Below are 22,798 nucleotides of genomic sequence, written 5' to 3' on the forward strand. Positions count from 1 at the left end.
ATAAAGGTGGACACTGAAACAACCCTCAGATTGTCATCAACATTCTGATCGCACTAAAAAACTGTGCTGGGACGTGACATAAAATTAATGGTGCCTGGTGTGAGGTAGTTTACAAGGTGGTTTGGCAGATAAGTGGATAGTTGAACATAAAAAGCAGGAAAATAGGGAATTGCAGTAGTGTCCCAGAATCGCTCCGCAAGAAGAAGAAGAAGAAGAAGAAGCCATTTGCGAACAGCAGAGCCCAAGATTCAGGAGAGCCCAGCAGACAACACGAGTAGCAACGCCCAAACACAGCAGATCAACAGAAGAACAAGAAGATCCAGTCAATAAAACAGGCAAGCCAACGCGATTAATTAGTAATAAGGTCCTTTGAACTTGTAATAAGATGACGTCCTCAAGTAGCGATAATATAGGTATCAGTGATAAGGATGCGGTAGTATTTATTCTGAAAATGTTCGATGGTAATAAGAGGGAATTGCAAGAGTTCATAGAGAACGTGAATGCTGCTCTTGAAGTAGTTAAAAACGAGGATGCAAAATCACAATTTTAATACGTAAAATCTAAAATCGCTGGGGATGCAAGATCAAAGTTAATCATCATCTCCTTCTGCATACCATGTCAGTTCTCACCTACAATCACCTCATTGTCATTCTGGAAATGCCTGCCATGCAATGGTTTCTCTGTTCAAGGAAAGTGGAAGAAGTCACTGTATTCCAAGTCAGGAGAATATGTTTAGTCTTGGTACCCTGCTGTAACTTCATCGGAAGATTCAGTGACAGTTTAATTTGTTAGCACGACACAATGACAGGCCCAAAAAATATTCAGCATCACCTTGTCTGCCAATTATTGAGTCTTTACCTTTACCTGTTGTGGTCAGTCCACAGGATTCCATTGCTCGATTTACAAGTTATCTGAATTGGTGCGACACAGCTACAACATTTCTGCTGTGTTTAACAGTTTGGCAGGCTTTGTGGAATGGATGTGAACACTCGTGAAACCCAATGGTTGGTGACCTTTCTCATGTTCAAAATATCCCGTGAGGTATTTAAAATTGATCCATAACTGATTTTCACTTTTTCCACTATCACCCCAATTGTGTTAGACTGGTCTTCGAGCATTGGGTCCTCCACTTCTCTTACTGTTCCTCGTTCTTCACAGAGTTAGTGTCTGCTACTTTGTCATCCAGACTTGTTTGACCAAACTGGAAGTGTTTGCGCTACCTAACCACTGTACCTTGTTACCATACACTTGTAACAATTAAAATATATTGTTGAAGCATTTTTGCCTTTTGAATGTGGTGAATGAATTACCACATGACACCCCGCGTTATCAATAACCTGTGCCATTTTGTTTTGGCTTCTCTAGCAGTGTGCTGGAGTGTTGTGGTGTGGGTACTTCATTGTTTACGTGTACTTCAGATGTATAACTACAAACAAACAAAAAATTAATTATTTTACATTATTTTCTCCAGGTGGTAATTAAAATTTCATAACTCCCACTCATATACATGTTCATATGGTATACACTGATAGATTGTAATGGTCAGTTCTACCGTTTCTCCAGTTTCACTTAAATATTTTAGGAATGCTCACCTGATAAAACATTTTTACAGGTATTGATTACTGTGTCATTAGTTGGGTCCTATCAGTATGATTCTCTCAGTTGACCGCCAGCAGTGGCAACATGTGAACTGAGATTTATGTGCTCAACTCTTAGCGTAACTTTGCTAAAGACGGCCTATTAATCGATCGTGATATTATTGCACCTGGGAGTGAGAGTGCTTCGGTTGGCTTATCGTGAGTTTTTGCCGTGATATTTCAGGATGATATGCTGAAACACTTGGAAGTATGAGGGAAGATTGGAAAGTAACACACAATAATTTTACTAACAAAAAGTTTAATAAGTGGCAAAACAAAAAAAATTCACAAATTAACTAGCCTTTTACCTACTTTTCTGCATAGTCACCAATGTTCTCAACCCATTTCTACCAATTTCTGTGTCTTTTCATAGAAGTCCATTTGGTTGGAGTATAGCCAGCTGGAGACTGCTGATTCCACTTCCCCATCTTTCGAGAAGCATTGCCCAACCAGGAATTTCTTCATGGGACCAAACAAATGAAAGTCTGATGGTGCAAGGTCTGGACTTTATGGTAGATGCTGAAGCCCCTCCCACTCAAATTTGACAATTTTCTAACAAGCACGAGCAACAGTACTGTCATCATTAATGTTGTGGCATTTCTCACGAAGGGTATTATGCAACTTAATCAAAGTCTTAATGTAGGCTGCAGCATTCACAGTGGTCATTTGTTCAGCAAAGTCCATCAGTAACACAGCACCCATGTCCCGCAACACTGTCACAAACACTTTCCTAGCAAATTGAATCACTTAGAAATTTTTACTTACTGGGAAATCAGCATGATTTCACTTCATAGACGCCTGCGCAATTTTCAGGCGTGTAGCGGTATGCCCATGACGCATTTCCAGTGATGATTTCTTTCAGAAAGTCATGCCCTTCTGCAGCGTAATGTGTTAAGTGATCCAAGTTTGTCATCATTCGCTGGCTCTTGTGGTTGTCTGTCATGTTATTAGGCACCCAGTAAGCACTAACTTTATGAAACTTCATCGTGTCATGAACAGTATCATACACCACACCATGTGAGGTGTCGAACTGCTGTGATAAGGTTCACAGTTGCACATGCTGCTCATTAAAAATTGCTGCCTCAATGGCTCTAATATTGTGCAGGGTTACAGCTGTCGCCGGCCATCTGGAGCATGGTGAATCTACAAGGTCCATGCAGTTGTCCCCATAGAAACAGTGTGTGTTCCTGTGAATTTCACTCAGTTTGTGCCCTTTGTTCCACATATATTAAATTACACTTCACGGCTCATCACAAGTTGATGACAGCAACATGTGCGCCATATTTGTTTCATAGTTCAGGCTTCTCTCTGTAGAGCTGCACATGAAAACAAAATACCCTCTTTAGTGCAAACTTCAAACTAGATTGTCATGAAATTTCAGCATTCCACCTGAAATACCAGGGGAGAAAATAATTATTGTGTGTTACTTTCCAATCCTCCATGCTGCAGTGAAAGTTTGTTTTTGTAATGGGGTACACTTTGTGCATAATAACTTAATCATTGTAATATTGTTCATGTAACTATTCAAAGTATATATGTTGTGTGTCTTTCATTCAACGGAATAAACTAAATATTGAGCCGCCATAAAATTCTTTGGTGTTGGGCAATTTACTGCCAATGGAAATTTACCTAAACCTCATGAGTGATGATGACAGATATGCTCCTATATTTTTAACATTTAATAAAGGGGAGCTTAAGTCAGATGAGACAGTACACCTTTTGAAAATTATCAACTTGAAGAACGTCCCCCAGCAGGAGCTGCAGATGAAAATAACAAAAACTGTACATTACAGTTTTGGCTTATTAATTGAAGATGTATTGAATCTCTAATGCCATAGGCATATTACTAGAAAGAGCATCACACATTTTACATGAAAAATAAACCACGAGAAAACATTGTGCAAGGTAGGTGCCACATTTGCTGAATATTGGAGGGAAAAGGTATATGATAATGAATTGTTGGGGTTTTAAAGATAATGAGACTGATTTTGTGTGCTCATTTGTTACTGTGGGTAAGTCATGGTTCAAGAACTTCACATCAGGAATGGAATAGCAATCAAAACTAGTAACTTTTGACTAGTAACAAAAAAAAAAAAAACATTTAAAAATTAAACATTAAAATGGCCAGTGTTTACCGGTATGCAAAAGGGATTTTCCTTATTCATCACCTTAAAAAAAGAAAAATAATACTTGAAAAATACTATCAAGTCCATTGAACCAACTTAAATAAACTCAAGAATCAAGCTCAGACAGGTAACTATTAGAAAATACACAAATAATAAATCATAAAGGGCTGCAGAGCAAACAAAATATGTCGGTTGAAATGTTGAGAGGATATGACATTGGAAAGATGAGCGGATATTAGATTAAATATAGTTAAGAAAGGAGCTGTAGCATGAGTTTTTAGGAGAGATGATGATTATAATTGTGGTCAAGAGGAGAAGTGTGATGCAGCAAAGATCGTATCATTAGTTATCTTGCTTTGTGGCTGAATGAATGAATTATTGCGCAGCAGGAAATAGTTTCTGAGTAAAGCATACATGCAGACAGTGGTTACGTCTGGACACATTTGACAAGTTAAATATGTGTGCCAGAGTGGTACTTGAAGCCACAGGCTTTCATAGGCAGTGCCTTATCATGTTAGCCATAGGAGAACACCTCATAAATGACTCAAAGTTTGAATCTGCTTCTAATTGCTCTCATTACCTTGCAAATGTTCATCATTTTGTATACCCCATTTTTATTTTTGTAATATATAATACATTCATGACTTCTGAAGCTTGCTTTCAGTTTCAGCAGCACAAAGGCCTGTGATACTGGTTAGAAGTCATAAATATTAAATACGCTTCACTTCATTGCTGTGTAATGTGTTTAGTCATAAAAAATTTTTTTGGGACAAGTGTGATTCGAATCACCATCTGACCATCATCATTTCTGTTTTCTGTGGTTCCTCTAAATCACTACAGGCAAATCCTGGGATACTGTCTTCCATGATCAGATCCTGGGATACTGTCTTCCATGATCAAATCCTGGGATGCTGTCTTCCATGATCAGCAGGGCTGCAGCTGAATGCCCTCCCCTCTGCCCCCCCCCCCACTCCTCTGCACCCCCCCTCCCATCAACCACCATCACCACCACCACCTCCTACTACTACTTTTCATTATTAAATTGTAGTTCAGTCTCTGATCACATCAGTGCCAGTAGCATGTTTTGTGATAATTCTTAAAACCACATATGGTCATTGTGTACAGTGGAAATTTTTGGATGTAAAAGGTTGAACAATGAAGATTACTTTTTCAGTTCCCAACCATTTGTTAAGGCATGCAAACTTCTAGTTTTGTGCTGAGCACCTGTGATTTTAATTGAAGCTACATATTTTCACAGTGTTAGTGTAAAGACAAATTTAATGTGCCACAGATGTTCTATGCCTCCACGTATGTTCCTATTGTTTGTTTTGCCACTCTTAAATGTCAGCCATGTTGCTATTCAGAACTTCAAAGCTGCGGAAGAAATGATTGCCATATTTTAGTGTAAAATTGAGAGGCTACTTGAATGTATATATTTCCTTTAAAAAGTCGATCCTTCCCTATTCTTCTGAGAAATGTTGATAATGAATTTAGAGATAGGATATTAAGTAAAACTGTGTCATTGACATATAAAATTTTCTCGTTGCTTGAATCATGCCCTGTTGCATTGAAGTTCAGAATTTTATGTCACACGACATGTCTCGAACACCGAGAGAATTTTACAAATGGATGCTGTTGCAAAAAACTCTGAAACATTGTCGTTAGTACCTGTACATTTAAAAGTATACTCATCCGCCTATTAGGACTCACACGTTTATGCTGTATTTCAAGAGTAGCAACAACATATGTTTTTCTTGTAAATCCTAGTATATTATAAACCTATTCTATGTACACTGTTGTCTGCTTTCCGTGGGAGGGAGAAAAGTTCACTGCTAAATTAATGAACAAAATAGTCTACATCAGATTTCTTTTATTCAACTGTAATTACTGCTTTCAGCAAAATTGGGTCATCTTCAGATACAGGTAGATGGTTGCTACCATCGGTTTCAGCTGGTGTGCACCGTTACAACTCAACCAAATGGTGTGTGTATGTACAACTCGACAAGCTAATGCTGGCATTAGCAATTATCCTCTATTATATTACTTTTAGATCTAAAGATGGTCTAATTCAGCTGAAACCAGTCATTACAGCTGAATAAAAAAGTATCGGGACTGTTTTGTCCATAAAAATTATGAAACAAGATCACTTTTAACTACTGTGGCACAACATTGCCTTTTGTTCAGCTCTAGAGGGAAAGAGGAATTACCTAATTGATTGTCAATGTTGTCTTTGTGTAAATTGTTTATTATTATGTTCCTTAAAGTGTTGAATGATGTGCTGAATGTGGAACTGAATAATATGGATGATTGTTGTCAATGCCTGAGCAACATAATGTTGCATTTTGTTGTACAAAGTTTGAGAATGCAAGGCAAGGGCAGGAGAGTTTGATGACACCCAGTCTGATACTGTTGAAGAACATGAATGGAACTGCTGTGTGTAATGTTCTCATGTAACAATTAGATCATCATCAGTAGTTTCTTATGGCTGTGTGAGATATTGCAACAAGGTCTGAAAGTAAACTCAAGACACTGGCTTATAATTTGATGATCAAAGTCATTTCTACCAGCACAAATTAGCTACTAGTGAGTTAAGTGCCACCACATAGCCTTATTCAGTGTCCTCCTTCACAGAGTCATGCAAAAATGCAACAAAATGCAGCTAGTGGTCCATTAAAATGTGTGTAACTGCCAAAAGGACATGTAAAATATAATTGCAGCAGCTCCTGTGTTAATTTTGCCAGTCTTCCACATTTTAATGGACCATTATCTGTGTATGTCATACAGCAGTTAGAAACTACAGACTGGGATCCAGTTATCAGATGGCACAAAAATAAGTCTTTAGATACTTTTTAGCAAGCCAGGGAATTGAATAAATAGTAGTAAAATGAAAATCAAAATGATTAATTTGGTCTTCAGGTATTCCTTCACAAAGGAAAATCAAAGAATATTGCCACCATGCAACGGCTTTCTTCCTGCATAGATGAATTACCTATCAATCAGTACTAGTGATATTCAAAAAAACACCCAAAAATGTTAAAACTCAAACGGCTCAACTGAGTCCCCAGCAAGCTTTATACAAGATCCAGAACTGAATTAGGTCATCTTTTGACCATAAATGTGCACAACCACTCATATAAAAGAGGACAGAATTAATCCACAGAACTTCTGTTCTGTATCACTCATGTGTTGGTAGCAGTATTTGAGAAAACAATTGAAGTTCAAACATAGTGACGTGCCTGGAAAACAGTGTCTCTACTGAGACCACTACAGATTCCCAAAACACTGACTATACAGAACCTGACTTACGCACTTTTCACATTGTGTCATAAGTGCCATAGGCAGAGGTAACTTGGTGGATTTAATGTTTGTTTCACAAACTTTTGATTCCATGTCACACCTGAGCCTATTAAAAAAGTGTGTTCATATGGGATATCTAACTAGGTTTATGAATTCATTGAAATTGCCATGACTTTCTCGATAATGGATTAAGGAACACTGTGAGTATAATGTGTATAATCGAGGAAAAATTTTCAGCAATGTGATTGAAATTTCTTGTAAAATGTAAACTGTCAGAGAAGCACAATCTGTTTTAGCCTAGAGAAGTGTAATAAAACCTTTGCTACTTGTGTTATATGTTACTGATTTAAATGGGTAGGAATAATTGTGATTTTAGACTTTTTTTTTAGAAATGCTGCAGTTATCTGTTTGGCAATTTTATATGATAGAATTTTAGTAATCTCCAGTTAGTTCTTGCCAAAATACCGGTATGTTGCATAGACTCACAATTAGCTACTAATACAAACAAATGTAAGGTTGTGCGTGTCATGATAGTAACAGTGTAGTGGCCTGTGACTACAAATTGACTAGTCATAGGCAGAGTCAGTCATGCAGCCCAAATACTTGGGAGTAACATTAAGTAGAGGTATGAAGAGGGTAAATCAAATTGTAGGCTTCCATTCAATGGTAGGATACTGGGGCACTACGATTTGTATTCAAAAATATTTCTTACCAAACATTTGTGCAGTGTGTACTAGAGTGCTGCTCAAGGTTGTGGAGTCTGTATCAGGTTAGCTTTACAGGTGATATTAAACATATACATGTTTCTGTAAAAAAGCACTCATTCATTTCAGAACACTTTATAGTGATTAGCAACAACTCCTTCAGAAGGAACTAATGGCACACATCGGCTTTGCATGGACTGGATGCCTCATCTGATGTAGTGGTAATTTTATTTATGAGCTCCTGCATAGAGTTACGGATAAAATTCAGAAAACAACATTAGGTAGCTGAATATCATCTGTTTCATAGAACTTAAACAATTTAAGCAGCACATGCTAGGAAAGCTTCCAAGTATTAATGTTACCTGTTCCTATTTAACTGCCGTTTGGACTGACATCTCGTGGCAATGATGGAAGTACATTATGATTTTAAAATTAATCTCTTCACAGCCAGTACAACTATTATATATGAATCATGGGTACATGTGTGTGTGCGTGATTGAACACGTCTTGTAATTTGTAGCATATCGTGTGTCGGTCGCTGGTTGAGTAGATCATGTCCAGAGATCACAAAGAAAATAAGAGAACAAATTAAAAAAAACACCTGGTCTAGATGTGTAGCCCATGATAGTGCTCTGCTTGCAAAGCTTAGTATGCATTAATTCATCGTTCACCCTCATTGCCACAATTCTTTGTCGCAGACTCTTTGTGGCAGACGTGTTCACCCTTTCATGCAGAGAATCATGTCCGCATCTAGGTTTGATTCAGGGGAAGCAGAAAGCTGCAAGTTGAGTCATCTGCTGCACTCCTGAAAACGTTTCACTGTGTAAACCAAGCAAAGCTGCATCCCATACTGAAGTAATATTTTGGAAAATGTTTTACTCTTTGTATTAAAAAATTAAAAACAGCAGATTTTTTATTAACATGTTTTTTTGCTGTGCAGTTGTTCTCAATTCATAGGAGGGAAACTATTCAGGAAAACTATTTGATTCTTTAGCATTTTATAGTCTCATATCACGGCTTGGTGATGAAATGGTTATCTTTTCATTGTTGGTCATATTTATTACGGTACTTTGAAGTGATGTAACTCACTGCAATGGAAATAGAACTTCATCTTTTTTTTATGCATAAACCAATCATCTGTAGAAGTATTTTGAAAACTTCAGTAGTCATCCGCAAGGTAAGGTGTCAAGAAGATTGTATCTGTGTCTGATTCCTTCTTTAAGAATCTCACAAATCCACTGGTGTTTATGAGCAGTGCTACTACTTTTCAGGTGATTGACTTTAGGTTATACATTACTGATCACAAAATGCAGTTAACATATCATGATACTTTTTTGTGATCATAAAAGGCCTATGTCTTTTTCTCGCCAATGGAGATTCTTTTACTAGTCTCTCATATAATTTCAAAATGCCAAACAAATAATATCTGAAAATGTGAAGGGCATACATATTGAGCTCGCTGAACGTATTTCGCCTGTTGCTGTTACATCAAAGAAAGCAGGGCCTTCATGCACTCTGTTTGGCAGTGACTGCATTTCTCTGCACAGAGCTCTGCTTCCAGAAAGTCTGCCATTCACTGCTAGAGGCCTGTGACATCATTTTCACAGCAACAACTGACTTAAACTCTTCATAGTTCAGCTAATTTGCAAGAAATGCTTACATACATAAACCTTCCTCATGACTGAGCGAGCAGGTGCAGTGGTCAGCACACTGGACTCAGCTGGTGCAGTGGTTAGCACACTGGACTCGTATTCGGGAGGACAACGGTTCAAACCCGCGTCCGGCCTTCCTGATTTAGGTTTTCCATGATTTCTCAAAATTGCTTCAGACAAATGTTGAGATGGTTCCTTTGAAAGGGCATGGCCGATTTGGCATTGAGAAGCAACTTAATGGTTTCAGGGAAAAGAAAATAATCGTCAGCTCTGGATGGAATCCCAATTCGGTTTTACAGAGAGTACTTCTCAGTATTGGCCCCTTACATAGCTTGCATTTATTGCAAATCCCTTGCTCAGTGCAGAGAACCAGCTGAGCGGAAAAAGCGCAGGTGGCTCCTGTAAATAAAAGGGCTAAAAGAACGATCTACAAAATTACAGATTAATATCCTTAACATCAGTTTGCTGCAGAATTGTTGAGCATAGTCTGAGTTTGAATATAATATATTTCCTTGAGACACAAAAGATTCTATCCACTAATCAACACAGATTTAGGAAGAATGGCTCATTCAAAACTCAGTATTCCCTTTTCCTGCACGATATCATGCTAACCATTGCCAATTCCATCTTCCAAGATTCTAGAAAGCGTCTGACACAGTGCCCCACTGCATACAGAATACATTTCCAGATATGTGAGTGGCTTGAAGACTTCTTAGGCAGTAGAACCAAACACATTGTCAGGAGTGCCGCAGGGAAATGTGATGTGACCACTCTTGTTCTCTATGTACATAAATGATGTGATGGATATAGTGAACAGCAGTCTTTTGATTTGCTGCTGACACTGTGGTGTACAGGAAAATATCGTCGTGTGACTGTATGAGGATACAGGATGACTTGGACACAGTTTATATTTGATGTGATGAATCACGGCTTTCTCTAAATGTAGAGAACTGTAAGTTGATGCAGATGAATAGGAAAAAGAACCTCGTAACGTTTCGTTACAGTGTTAGGTGTGTGCTGCTTGACACAGTCATGTCATTTAAATATCTAGGCATAATGTTCCAAAGCAATATGAAATGGAACGAGCATATCAGGTCAGCAGTTGTAAAGATGAATGGCTGACATAAGTTTATTGGGAGGTTCTAGTAAAGTGTAGCTGACCTATAGAGCAGACGATGCATGGAACACTACTGCCACCCACTATTGAGTACTGCTTGAGCGCTTGGGATTCCACCAGGTCAAATTACAGATGACATTAAAGCAATTCAAAGGTGTGCTGCTAGATTTTTTACTGGTATATTCAGTCAGCATGTAAGTATCATGGAGATGCTTTCTGAACTCAAATGGGAACCCCTGTAGAGAAGATGATTTTCTTTTTTGAAACATTATTGAGAAAATTTATAGAACCAACATTTGCAGCTGATTGCAGAAGATTCTACCACTGTCAATGTCCATTTCATGTAAGGACTATGAAGACAAGATAACAGAAATTAGGGCTCATATGGGAGCATATAGACAGACGTTTTTTCCTTGGTCCATTTAAGAATGGGATAAGGAAGGGAATGACTAGCTGTGGTATGGCTTACGGACTGTACATGTAGATGTGGAGGTAGATATTAAAAAGTACAATGTTTGATGCCATTACAAAAACATTATGTGGATTTATGATTAAGTAATTGAGTAGTTAATGGTGCTTTGTTACTTGTAACAAATTTGGGGAGTACCGTATTTACTCGAATCTAAGCCGCACTCCAATCCAAGCCGCACCTGAAAAATGAGACTCAAAATCAAGGAAAAAAAATTTTCCCGAATCTAAGCCGCTCCTGAAATTTGAGACTCGAAATTCGAGGTAAGAGAAAAGTTTTAGACCACCCCTCCAAATAAAAAAAAAGTTGGTCCATTGTAACGTGCAACACAATTGAGGTCGAACGGATGAAGATACAGCTACAGTAGTTTGGTTCGAGTCTTAAGCTTGACAGTTAAGCTTTACCAAGTAGCCAATGCTATGTGTCAGGCGCTCCGTCCATATTTATACGGGTACCCTTCCTTTTTCACGTGATTCATGTGGTTTGAATCGATTGCTTATTTTACTTTGATCTGATAAGTGCCATTCTTTTTGTTATAGGTGTTTACGTCACTCTAAGCTGAAAATGCATTATTGTACTGTATCATGCATTGTTTGTCGCATTCTGATAATGAGTGTTCACGACCTGTTGCCGCTCGTGGCATGGCTTGCTTTTGTGTGCGCACGTGGCTTACAATAAAAAAAAGAGAGGAGAATTGTCTCATAAGCGAAACAATGGCAAGAGACTGCTATTTGTTGTTACTTACACTGCTGCTTTCTTTGATAATGATCAACAAGAACCAAATAATAGACTGCATATGATAGATGATGTTCTGAATGAGAGTTTAGCGAAAATTTTTCTCCGTGTGAAAATCTTTGCAGACGCCTCTTTAGTACATTACATTCTGCACAGAAATTAAAGTCATCTTTTATTTAAAAATCTAGTCAGTTGCTGTGCTTCATTTCTGACTGTATCACTATTCGGCATAAGAATAATACGAATATAAACATGACATGATATGTATATTCTTCCGCGTTTGCTGTTGTCTCACTCTAGTTTCGTAGTTTATTAGACAGACCAGATTTAAATGAGATAGCAGCAAACACGAAAGAATACATGGCATAATGTTTACATTCTTCTACCTTTTCTTTTAATTTATTTACTGACGCAGAGGTTTTGGCGCCAGTATTTATCTTTGTGCCTGCAAAGCATACCTGTGTTGCGCTACATGTATTTGACGGCAGAAGTTAGTTGTGGCGACACCTACCAACATTTTTCAGAACTTCCGCATACTTTGCACTCGATTCTAAGCAGCAGGTGGTTTTTTGGATTACAAAAACTGGAAAAACAGTGCTGCTTGGATTTGAGTAAATACGGTAAGTGCACAGTGGTGGCACAGTTAATACTCTGCCCTCCTACTAAAATTGGAGTGAGTTTTTCAGAAGCATGGCCTATCCTGAAGCAGTGTAATTTCCTTAGTAAAGAAAATCTGTAAAACATTAGCTGCATTACATGTGTGCATTGATGTATTTAACTGTATTATGCTGTTGAAGTAAGTTAATGTTTCCAGGTCTGTGTGTAAATACTAAATGAAGAGGAGAAGTCCTTACATCAAACCATCTATCTTGTTTTTGCATTTCGTGCAGACAAATGTGCTACCAAGTCTATCCTAGCATATAGTTCCAGAAATGAGAGAACAACAATAAGCATAGTATTTATTAATCCTTCCACATCTACAACACATTTTCTCTGTCTCCCTAGTAGCCAGTTTAATGCTTAACTCAGACCTGATTCTGAAAGAACTGCACTTTTGATCAGTTAATAATCAAACCTTTGTGGCAGATTAAAACTTTGTGTTGGACCAAGACTTGAGCTTGGGACCTTTGCCTTTTGCAGTCAAGTATTTTGAGTTTCAGTCTGGCGTGCAGTTTTAATCTGCCAGGAAGTTTAACACTCTGCTTCAGAGTGAAAAATTCATTTTGTAAAAAGAACTCGTGGTGTTTAATAGTTTTAAATGGTCACTCAGATGTTATGTAGATCATCACTTTTGGACTCTGAAAGTATGTTATTACGACTACACAGCAGGCACTGCAGAATTTATACTCAGGTCTCAGTTGTCTCTAAAAAAAAGTCCAAAATTTGCATAGACATGATCCACGAATGACCATAAACTTAAACATATTCATCAAAGGACCACTATTGCACAGTTTTAATGGAAATGTTTATAGCTCTGAGCTACTTGATCTTTCATTAAAAGAGCTGACTACAAAATTCTCCTGACTCATGCTAAATTCATCTCCCAGTCTCCCAGTACCATAGAGAGTGAAAGATCTCTTCTCGGACTGGCCGAATAACATAGTAGCCAAACAGCTGTACATTGCATTCTCGTGACTTGGATCAGTCCCCATTTCGAAATCAATTTAGGTGCAATTACATATAAAACACATTCCCCAAAAACAAATAAAATGAAATTAAGCACATCTCTAAGTGTCAAAAGGATTGAAGTCAATTTTATATTTATACAATACAGAAAACTGGCTACGATACAATTAGCATTCCCCCCCACCTCTCCCTGTACGTGTATGACTCACATGAAGGCTGCACAATCAGACTACTACTACTACTACTACTCTCTCTCTCTCTCTCTCTCTCTCTCTCTCTCTCTCTCTCTCTATCTCTATCTCGTAGACATTCACAGTTTCGGTGATTCCTGCTTCACAAAGATGCTTGATTCGTTCTGTCACTAAGGGAGCATAACAGACCAAAATAATAATATCAAACTAACTAAAAAATAATTGCTTTTTGCAAGAGCCAAGAACATTATGTAATTTATTCTGTTAAACAAAACGTTATGTAATTAATTATTTTGGTAGCTAAGTATTGAGTTTTGCCGTCATTTGATGTACTTACAAAAACATTTTAAAGTGTCTCAATGTTGAATGTAACTGGAAGTTATAAACTTTAGTTTTCTTTGGCTACTTTAATATTTCTGAAATTACTTCAAGTGTGAAACTGAAACTCGTAAAACAGCTAAATATTGTTATCTTGAAAGGCTTTATAAAGTCTTTATTAATTTCTGTGTCGACATATAATTGAGACTAAGTGTACTCATGAGACTAGGTCTGAAACAGCATGACATATGGCATGCTTCCCAGCATGGGAATGTGTTCCGCAGGGCATCAAAGCAACTGAGACAAATTTTGCAGCTTCCTAAGTGTGCTCCCTGCCGCCGTTGGATAAGCAGCTGCCAGCAGCAAGTCGTATACTCTTAGCTCACTTATTTGTTACATAGTTTAATTCTTAATTTCTTTGCGTGTTTTTGGTACTTGCATTGTTTAATTCATAAATTTCGGGCGTATTATAGTATTTGAGAGTGTAGCATCGGGTCTTAGTACCTGAATAGTGTAAAATCGTGTAGTCTCCTTCCGCCGCCGACCAGTGTGTTAGCAGTGCGCAAGTAGCAGCATTACTGCACCTATTAGGCAATCTTGTATTTTAATAACCGTTTAAATTTTGTGTCGAATTGTTTGTGCTCTCTGTAGATTAATTCAGACGTTCTTTGCACAACAGTTTTTAGCATGGATAGGGACTGCAACTGCTGTGTTCGGATGCAGGCTGAGTTGGCATCCCTTCGCTCCCAGCTTCAGCCAGTGTTGGCTTCGGTCACACAGCTTGAGGCTGTTGCCAATGGGCATCACTGTGGGGGTCCGGATGGGGGTTTGTCGGGGATGGCCAGCTCGTCCCACGCATCCCCCGATCGGACTACGACTGTGGCTGCCCAGGATACTGCCCACATTGAGGCTGATCCCTCACCTGTGGTGGAGTGGGAAGTCGTCTCGAGGTGTGGCAGGGGGCGAAAGACATTCCGGAGGGCTGAACGGAAGGCCTCTCCAGTTTGTCTGACGAACCGGTTTCAGGCTCTGTCTCAGGCTGCTCAGGCTGATACTGATCTTCGGCCGGACGTGGCTGCTTGTCCTGTTCCAGAGGTAGCCCCTCAGTCTGCAAGATCCAGGCAGTTGCAGAAGGTGGGCTTATTGTTAGTTTGGAGCTCCAACGTCAGGCGCGTAATGGGGCCCCTTAGGGATATGGCATCCAGAGAGGGGAAGAAAACCAATGTGCACTCCGTGTGCATACCGGGGGGAGTCATTCCAGATGTGGAAAGGGTCCTTCCGGATGCTATGAAGGGTACAGGGTGCACCCATCTGCAGGTGGTCGCTCATGTCGGCACCAATGATATGTGTCGCTATGGATTGGAGGAAATCCTCTCCGGCTTCCGGCGGCCATCTGATTTGATGAAGACTGCCAGTCTCGCTAGCGGGATGAAAGCAGAGCTCACCATCTGCAGCATTGTCGACAGGAGTGACTGTGGACCTTTGGTACTGAGCTGAGTGGAGGGTCTGAATCAGAGGCTGAGACGGTTCTGCGATCGTGTGTGCTGCAGAGTCCTCGGCTTGCACCATAGGGTGGTGGGGTTTCGGGTTCCACTGGATAGGTCAGGAGTCCACTACACGCAGCAAGCGGCTACACGGGTAGCAGGGGTTGTGTGGCGAGGACTGGGCAGTTTTTTTAGGTTAGATGGCCTCGGGCAAGTACAGAAAGGGCAACAGCCTCAAAGGGTGCGGGGCAAAGTCAGGACATGCGGGGACCAAGCAGCAATCGGTATTGTAATTGTAAACTGTCGAAGCTGCATTGGTAAAGTACCGGAACTTCAAGCGCTGAAAGAAAACACCGAAGCTGAAATCATTATAGGTACAGAAAGCCGGCTGAAGCCAGAGATAAATACTGCCAAAATTTTTACAAAGGCACAGACGGTGTTTAGAAAGGATAGATTGCATGCAACCGGTGGTGGTGTGTTTGTCACTGTTAGTAGTAGTTTATCCTGTAGTGAAGTAGAAGTGGATAGTTGCTGTGAATTATTATGGGTAGAGGTTACACTCAACAACCGAGCTAGGTTAATAGTTGGCTCCTTTTACCGACCTCCCGACTCAGCAGCATTAGTGACAGAACAACTGAGAGAAAATTTGGAATACATTTCACATAAATTTTCTCAGCATGTTATAGTCTTAGGTGGAGATTTCAATTTACCAGATATAGACTGGGACACTCAGATGTTTAGGATGGGTGGTAGGGACAGAGCATCGAGTGACATTATACTGAGTGCACTATTCGAAAATTACCTCGAGCAATTAAACAGAGAACCGAATCGTGGAGATAACATCTTGGACCTACTGATAACAAACAGACCCGAACTTTTCGACTCTGTAAGTGCAGAACAGGTAATCAGTGATCATAAGGCCATTGCAGCATCCCTGAATATGAAAGTAAATAGGAATATATAAAAAAAAAAGGGAGGAAGGTTTATCTGTTTAGCGAGAGTAATAGAAGGCAGATTTCAGACTACCTAACAGATCAAAACAAAAATTTCTGTTCCGACACTGACAATGTTGAGTGTTTATGGAAAAAGTTCAAGGCAATCGTAAAATGTGTTTTAGACAGGTACATGCCGAGTAAAACTGTGAGGGACGGGAAAAACCCACCGTGGTTCAACAACAAAGTTAGGAAACTACTGCGAAAGCAAGTTTAAACGCAGCCAAAACCTCTCAGACAAACAGAAGCTAAACGATGTCGAAGTTAGCGTAAGGAGGGCTATGCATGAAGCATTCAGTGAATTCGAAAGTAAAATTCTATGTACCGACTTGACAGAAAATCCTAGGAAGTTCTGGTCTTACGTTAAGTCAGTAAGTGGCTCGAAACAGCATATCCAGACACTCCGGGATGATGATGGCATTGAAACAGAGGATGACACGCGTAAAGCTGAAATACTGAACACCTTTTTCCAAAGCTGTTTCACAGAGGAAGACCGCACTGCAGTTCCATCTCTAAATCCTCGCACAAACGAAAAAATGGCTGACATCGAAATAAGTGTCCAGGGAATAGAAAAGCAACTGGAATCACTCAACAGAGGAAAGTCCACTGGACCTGACGGGATACCAATTCGATTCTACACAGAGTACGCGAAAGAACTTGCCCCCCTTCTAACAGCCGTGCACCGCAAGTCTCTAGAGGAACGGAGGGTTCCAAATGATTGGAAAAGAGCACAGGTAGTCCCAGTCTTCAAGAAAGGTCGTCGAGCAGATGCGCAAAACTATAGACCTATATCTCTGACGTCGATCAGTTGTAGAATTTTAGAACATGTTTTCTGCTCGCGTATCATGTCGTTTTTGGAAACCCAGAATCTACTCTGTAGGAATCAACATGGATTCCGGAAAGAGCGATCATGTGAGACCCAACTCGCTTTATTTGTTCATGAGACCCAGAAAATATTAGATACAGGCTCCCAGGTAGATGCTATTTTCCTTGACTTCCAAAAGGCGTTCGATACAGTTCCGCACTGTCGCCTGATAAACAAAGTAAGAGCCTAAGGAATATCAAACCAGCTGTGTGGCTAGATTGAAGAGTTTTTAGCAAACAGAACACAGCATGTTGTTATCAATGGAGAGGCGTCTACAGACGTTAAAGTAACCTCTGTCGTGCCACAGTGGAGTGTTATGGGACCATTGCTTTTCACAATATATATAAATGACCTAGTAGATAGTGTTGGAAGTTCCATGCGGCTTTTCGCGGATGATGCTGTAGTATACAGAGAAGTTGCAGCATTAGAAAATTGTAGCGAAATGCAGGAAGATCTGCAGCGGATAGGCACTTGGTGCAGGGAGTGGCAACTGACCCTTAACATAGATAAAGGTAATGTATTGCGAATACATAGAAAGAAGGATCCTTTATTGTATGATTATATGATAGCGGAACAAGGACTGGTAGCAGTTACTTCTGTAAAATATCTGGGAGTATGCGTGCGGAACGATTTGAAGTGGAATGATGACATAAAATTAATTGTTAGTAAGGCGGGTACCAGGTTGAGATTCATTGGGAGAGTCCTTAGAAAATGTAGTCCATCAACAAAGGAGGTGGCTTACAAAACACTCGTTTGACCTATATTTGAGTATTGCTCATCAGTGTGGGATCCTTACCAGATCGGGTTGACGGAGGAGATAGAGAAGATCCAAAGAAAAGCGGCGCGTTTCGTCCCAGGGTTATCTGGTAACCGTGATAGCGTTACGGAGATGTTTAGCAAACTCAAGTGGCAGACTCTGCAAGAGAGGCGCTCTGCATCGCGGTGTAGCTTGTTCACCAGGTTTCGAGAGGGTGGGTTTCTGGATGAGGTATCAAATATATTGCTTCCCCCTACTTATACCTCCCGAGGAGATCACGAATGTAAAATTAGAGAGATTCGAGCATGCACTGAGGCTTTCAGACAGTCGTTCTTCCCGTGAACCATACGTGACTGGAACAGAAAAGAGAGGTAATGACAGTGGCACGTAAAGTGCCCTCCGCCACACACCGTTGGGTGGCTTTCGGAGTATAAATGTAGATGTAAATGTAGATGTAGATGTAAATGTGTGCCGCTACACCACATACAGATTAGAAAGCATTAATTACCATTTTCTTAAATGAAAAATGATGAAGCTGATAACATTTCAAAATGTTGTCACGGTATTGGTATTTGTTCCGTGGACGCTATTAATGACCCATTCTTTCTATTTTATTTCACGCTGACTTTGTGTAAGTTCTTGCACATATACAGTTACTTCATAGTAACTGTGTGTCATAAGTATCATACGAGTTACTCAGAATATTTTAGAATTCATAGTGGGATTTGTCAGATTTGTGGCATTGTAACGTAAAGTGACAATAAAAACGGTGAATAAACATACTCCTAGTATGTGTGGTGGTTTGGCTGGTGATTAATGGAGTGGTTAAAAAAATATCAAATTGAGATTCCAAGGCACTTACAACAACATGCATCACTTCTGTTTTCAGGTGTATTGCACTATTTTCATATTTGTAATTTTCTCATAATTACATTATATTTTGTGTTTTTTAGGAAGAAGTCTGATGAAGTAAGACATGCAGAGCTTTTAGAACCCTTCATTAATCCTCTTTTGGAAGATATCAACACTGATCTATCCTACTGGATATCTGATGGTCGTCGAACTGTGTTGTGTTATGAAGCAATTTGCGTCAGCAAAGGTGAGTGGTAAAATGTAATATTTTGCTGCATTTGCGGGAGGTCCATAAAAATGGTAGACATTCTTGAGGACAAAATCATGGTCATGATGGAAGCAATTGTTGTTAAAAGAAAAAGGTTGTTTTTAATTTTTAGGTAAGAAATCTCACTTGCGACGGCTAGTCGCTAATGATTGTATGTGCAGCTAATGACAAAGGAATATAAGCAGCTAACTTGTTTGTCTTCAAGTGCAGTTACTGCTGGTATCTGCTCATATATATTCAGGTATGTAAGTAAAGGGATCTTGGGGGATGTACAAAACAATGTGAGGCACAGTTATAATTTATGTGCTACATTGAGAAGGAGGGGGGGGGGGGGGGGGGGGGGACTGAACATTGCATACAAACCAAAGACTTTTGATACATAAGTGTGTGGCTGCCACAAATGTAGTTATTCTCTTAACTTTTAAGGCAAACAGTTAATTGTACATCACAGCATATTTGAGTTTAGAAAACTGATGTGGGACTTCACAGATTTGTACCAAGTGTTAGCCACTGTGAAAACTTGCATTTATTTTTGGAATGACAACAATCTTCTGCAGTTGCTGTCATTACATACATTGAAATATCCTTTTATTTAGTACTCTGCACCACTGCACAGTTTCAGCTGCATAGATGATGGTCGTGGCAGCTATCTGCATGCAGATACAGGTAAGTGTGTATTTTCTTCAGATAGGCACAGTGGCGTAGGGTGCAATCATCTCTTCTCTTGACCCTTACGTCAAGGAATGGTGGTCTGCATTCTGTTTTGGTCACCATTTGAAGAATGAAGATTACCAGTCCTTGACATCACATCAAGTCCAGAGCAGAGCAGATGGCACTCTGGGTCACAGTATGTATCGGAAGAAAACACACATTGACTTGTACTTGCACACACACAGCTGCCATCACCATGCGAAGAGGAACAGGATACTAAAATATTAGCACACAGGAACTGGAACACCTCAGTACCATGTCCTGAAAAAAGGGTGACTTGGAATAACAGATTGTGCGCAGTGTGCAGCCCTCTCTATAGTACTGCCTGTGGAGACAGACAGACAAAGACATGGAGAAAGGGGCAGTCACTGTCTTCTCATTGTACACCGGCACATTATTAGGAAAAAAATAAAGAGCAATAACCACCTCAACTGCACCCTTGGGGTGGACTTGGCGGATTGCTGAAATATTATGCCCATTGTCACAATGAAATGGCAGTACAACCATGGACTGTTCAGTCAACAAAGAAACTGTGAGAAACTGAAGAATCATAGCATCCTAGTTATCTTTATTTGTTCAGCAGCAACTGTGACATGGTGCATGAATGAATGGCAGGAAGGTAAGAAAGGTTATTGCTTTCCATATTCTTCGTCCAGGGCTCATAAAGAGGTCATATTTACACTTCTCTTGAAATGAAAGTAATTCACAGTGTCATAATTACGAATTTTACAGTAATAATGGTTTGTTTTATGTAGTATACTATAGCAAATATAAAGAATAGTGTAATCCAATTTGATGGGTTATACTAAGCAGCTGAAAATAGCTACATAGCTCACACTCGGCAGTAGTGAAGAGTACAAAACTAAAAGAGTATTTTAGTCCATGTAATGACAGCCAGTGTGACATATTATTCATAAAAATTTTATTGACTGCACTCCCCCCTTAAAAAAATAAATAATATTTTTTTTAAAAAATCCTGTACTTTAGCAGGTGGTTGTGTACTGTCTGTGAGAGAACCAATGCTTATTATCTTAAATTAGTTATAGTTTATGTGTCCACCACTCCTGGTCTCGCGGTAGCATTCTCGCTTCCCAAGCACGGGGTCACGGGTTTGATTCCTGGCAGGGTCAGGGATTTTCACCTGTCCCGAGATGACTGGGTGTTGTTGTGTCATCATCATCATCATCATCATTACAGTCGGAGGAAGGCAATGGCAAACCGCCTCCATTAAGACCTTGCCTAGTACGGCAGTGCGGGTCTCCTGTATCATTCCCCTACACTCTGTCAAGCAGTATGGGACTTCATTTCCATTTTTCCATGGTTTATGCACCACATTGGACTCTAGAGCCAGACTTAGGACTTTTTAATGAAGTGTGGCACTCGTGGTGTAAGATTGTACAAACTTTCGTGATCTTTGGGTTGGGCTGTTAACTGTTCGTCTTTTGAAAGAAAAGTAAAGGAAAGGATCTTACATTGGCTATCTTTGTTGGGATCTTGTGTAACGTTTCTGTATATTCCTTTGAAAAGATCTTTTTTAATATTTATTTTCTTTCTGTATTGGATCATTCATACTGTTCACAATTTATTTGTCTATATACAAGATGTTCTTTTCCCCACCAGATTAGATACCTGACTGAAGAAAATGCTCTTGTAAGTCATTTTAATTAAAGATCAAGTAATATATTATCAGTTTTTTGTGTGCATGTCTGTAAACAGTTGACCAATTACTTATACTGTTTATTATTCCTCTGTTACCTTTAAAACTACTGTATACAACTGAATTATTTTGGTCAAACTGTTCTTGATTTTAGTGATGTGAAATTTGAAGGTATAAAAATTTTGTTTCATATGTTAACAGTCTCTTCCCCCCCCCCCCCCCCCCCTCTCCTCCTCATCCTTTCACCCCACATAAAATTGTCAAGCCTATAACATTACCTGTAAGATGTTACACAGAATAGGTGTCTTATAACTAACCAGCAAAATAAAAATGGAGTGATAATTTACCCCAGAACAGAAACATACATGTAAATATGAAAAGCCAACTGCAACAGAGTTGCAGTCAGAAATAAGAGGATCCATACAACTTAATCCATCTCACACTTTAAAATAAAATATAACTATCTACAGCTATATGTATCATAATGCTAACTAATACAGAACAGATTTGATGGAACTGAATTTGGAGCTCAACATGGTCTTGAGTGAGAAATTACTGAGTACTGTTTTATGAAACACATAATTTGAACTTAGCCTCTTGCACTGAATTACTCTTTCTAAAATCATACATAAATATGATAAATTGTTAGTTTTAATGGAAAATTATTTGTAGAATCTCATTCATAGTTGCTTGTTATGTGTAAACTTGAATACATAGTGATTAAGAATGCTATTTGTGAATAATATTCATAAAGCTCAGTTTCCATGTGAGCACACCAGTGCTCATAATTGTATGATTAAGTGTTAATTGTTCTGCTACCATATCTGAGGCTACATTTCTCTAGTTATTTTCAAACAAAGTTCATACTCTTCATGAATATTATCCACTTGTCTTATTTTCCTTTGCAGGTACCGAGTTAGAGAAAGCGCTGAAGAACATTGTACACTTTGTGTGCAAGGAAAAACCTGGAGTATTGGTAGACAGGGGCCCAGAGTTCAGTTCACAGCTGGAATGGCTGTTGAAACAACTGATAAAGTCAGACAAACAGCGTCTTCAAGAGAATGAAAGTAAGAGCACATGCTGTTTCGTTTCTACTGTAACTGTAACATATTTGTAAAACAATTATTGGATTTTTGTTGCTTGCAGTGCCAATTTTCTAATGGAAAAGAGGTTATCTCTTTAGTTTTCAATAGGTGTCTGCATATTGCACTGAAATACTTTCACCAATGGTTTCCACTTAGAAGATCAAGGCACTAAGTGGGACCATAAACTCCAAGCATTTGATATGACAAGGAAGAGGAGGAAACAGTCACTTAATTGAAATAGGGTACTGTGTTAAG

General features: G+C 39.2%; 1 protein-coding gene across 10 annotated transcripts in view; it reads left to right on the forward strand.

The window, feature by feature from the left end:
- The window catches only part of LOC124555432 (pumilio homolog 3-like), a 208,254-nt gene that overhangs the window by 163,175 nt on the left and 22,281 nt on the right, over positions 1-22,798 (forward strand). For all 10 annotated transcript variants that reach the window (XM_047129338.1, XM_047129336.1, XM_047129335.1 and 7 more), the window contains 2 exons: positions 18,924-19,069; positions 22,367-22,525. In XM_047129338.1, coding sequence (XP_046985294.1) covers positions 18,924-19,069; positions 22,367-22,525 — 305 coding nt within the window. The remainder of the gene's footprint in view (positions 1-18,923; positions 19,070-22,366; positions 22,526-22,798) is intronic.

The sequence above is a fragment of the Schistocerca americana genome, chromosome X (genome assembly GCF_021461395.2).
Source record: "Schistocerca americana isolate TAMUIC-IGC-003095 chromosome X, iqSchAmer2.1, whole genome shotgun sequence".
Classification (NCBI taxonomy): Eukaryota; Metazoa; Arthropoda; class Insecta; order Orthoptera; family Acrididae; genus Schistocerca; species Schistocerca americana.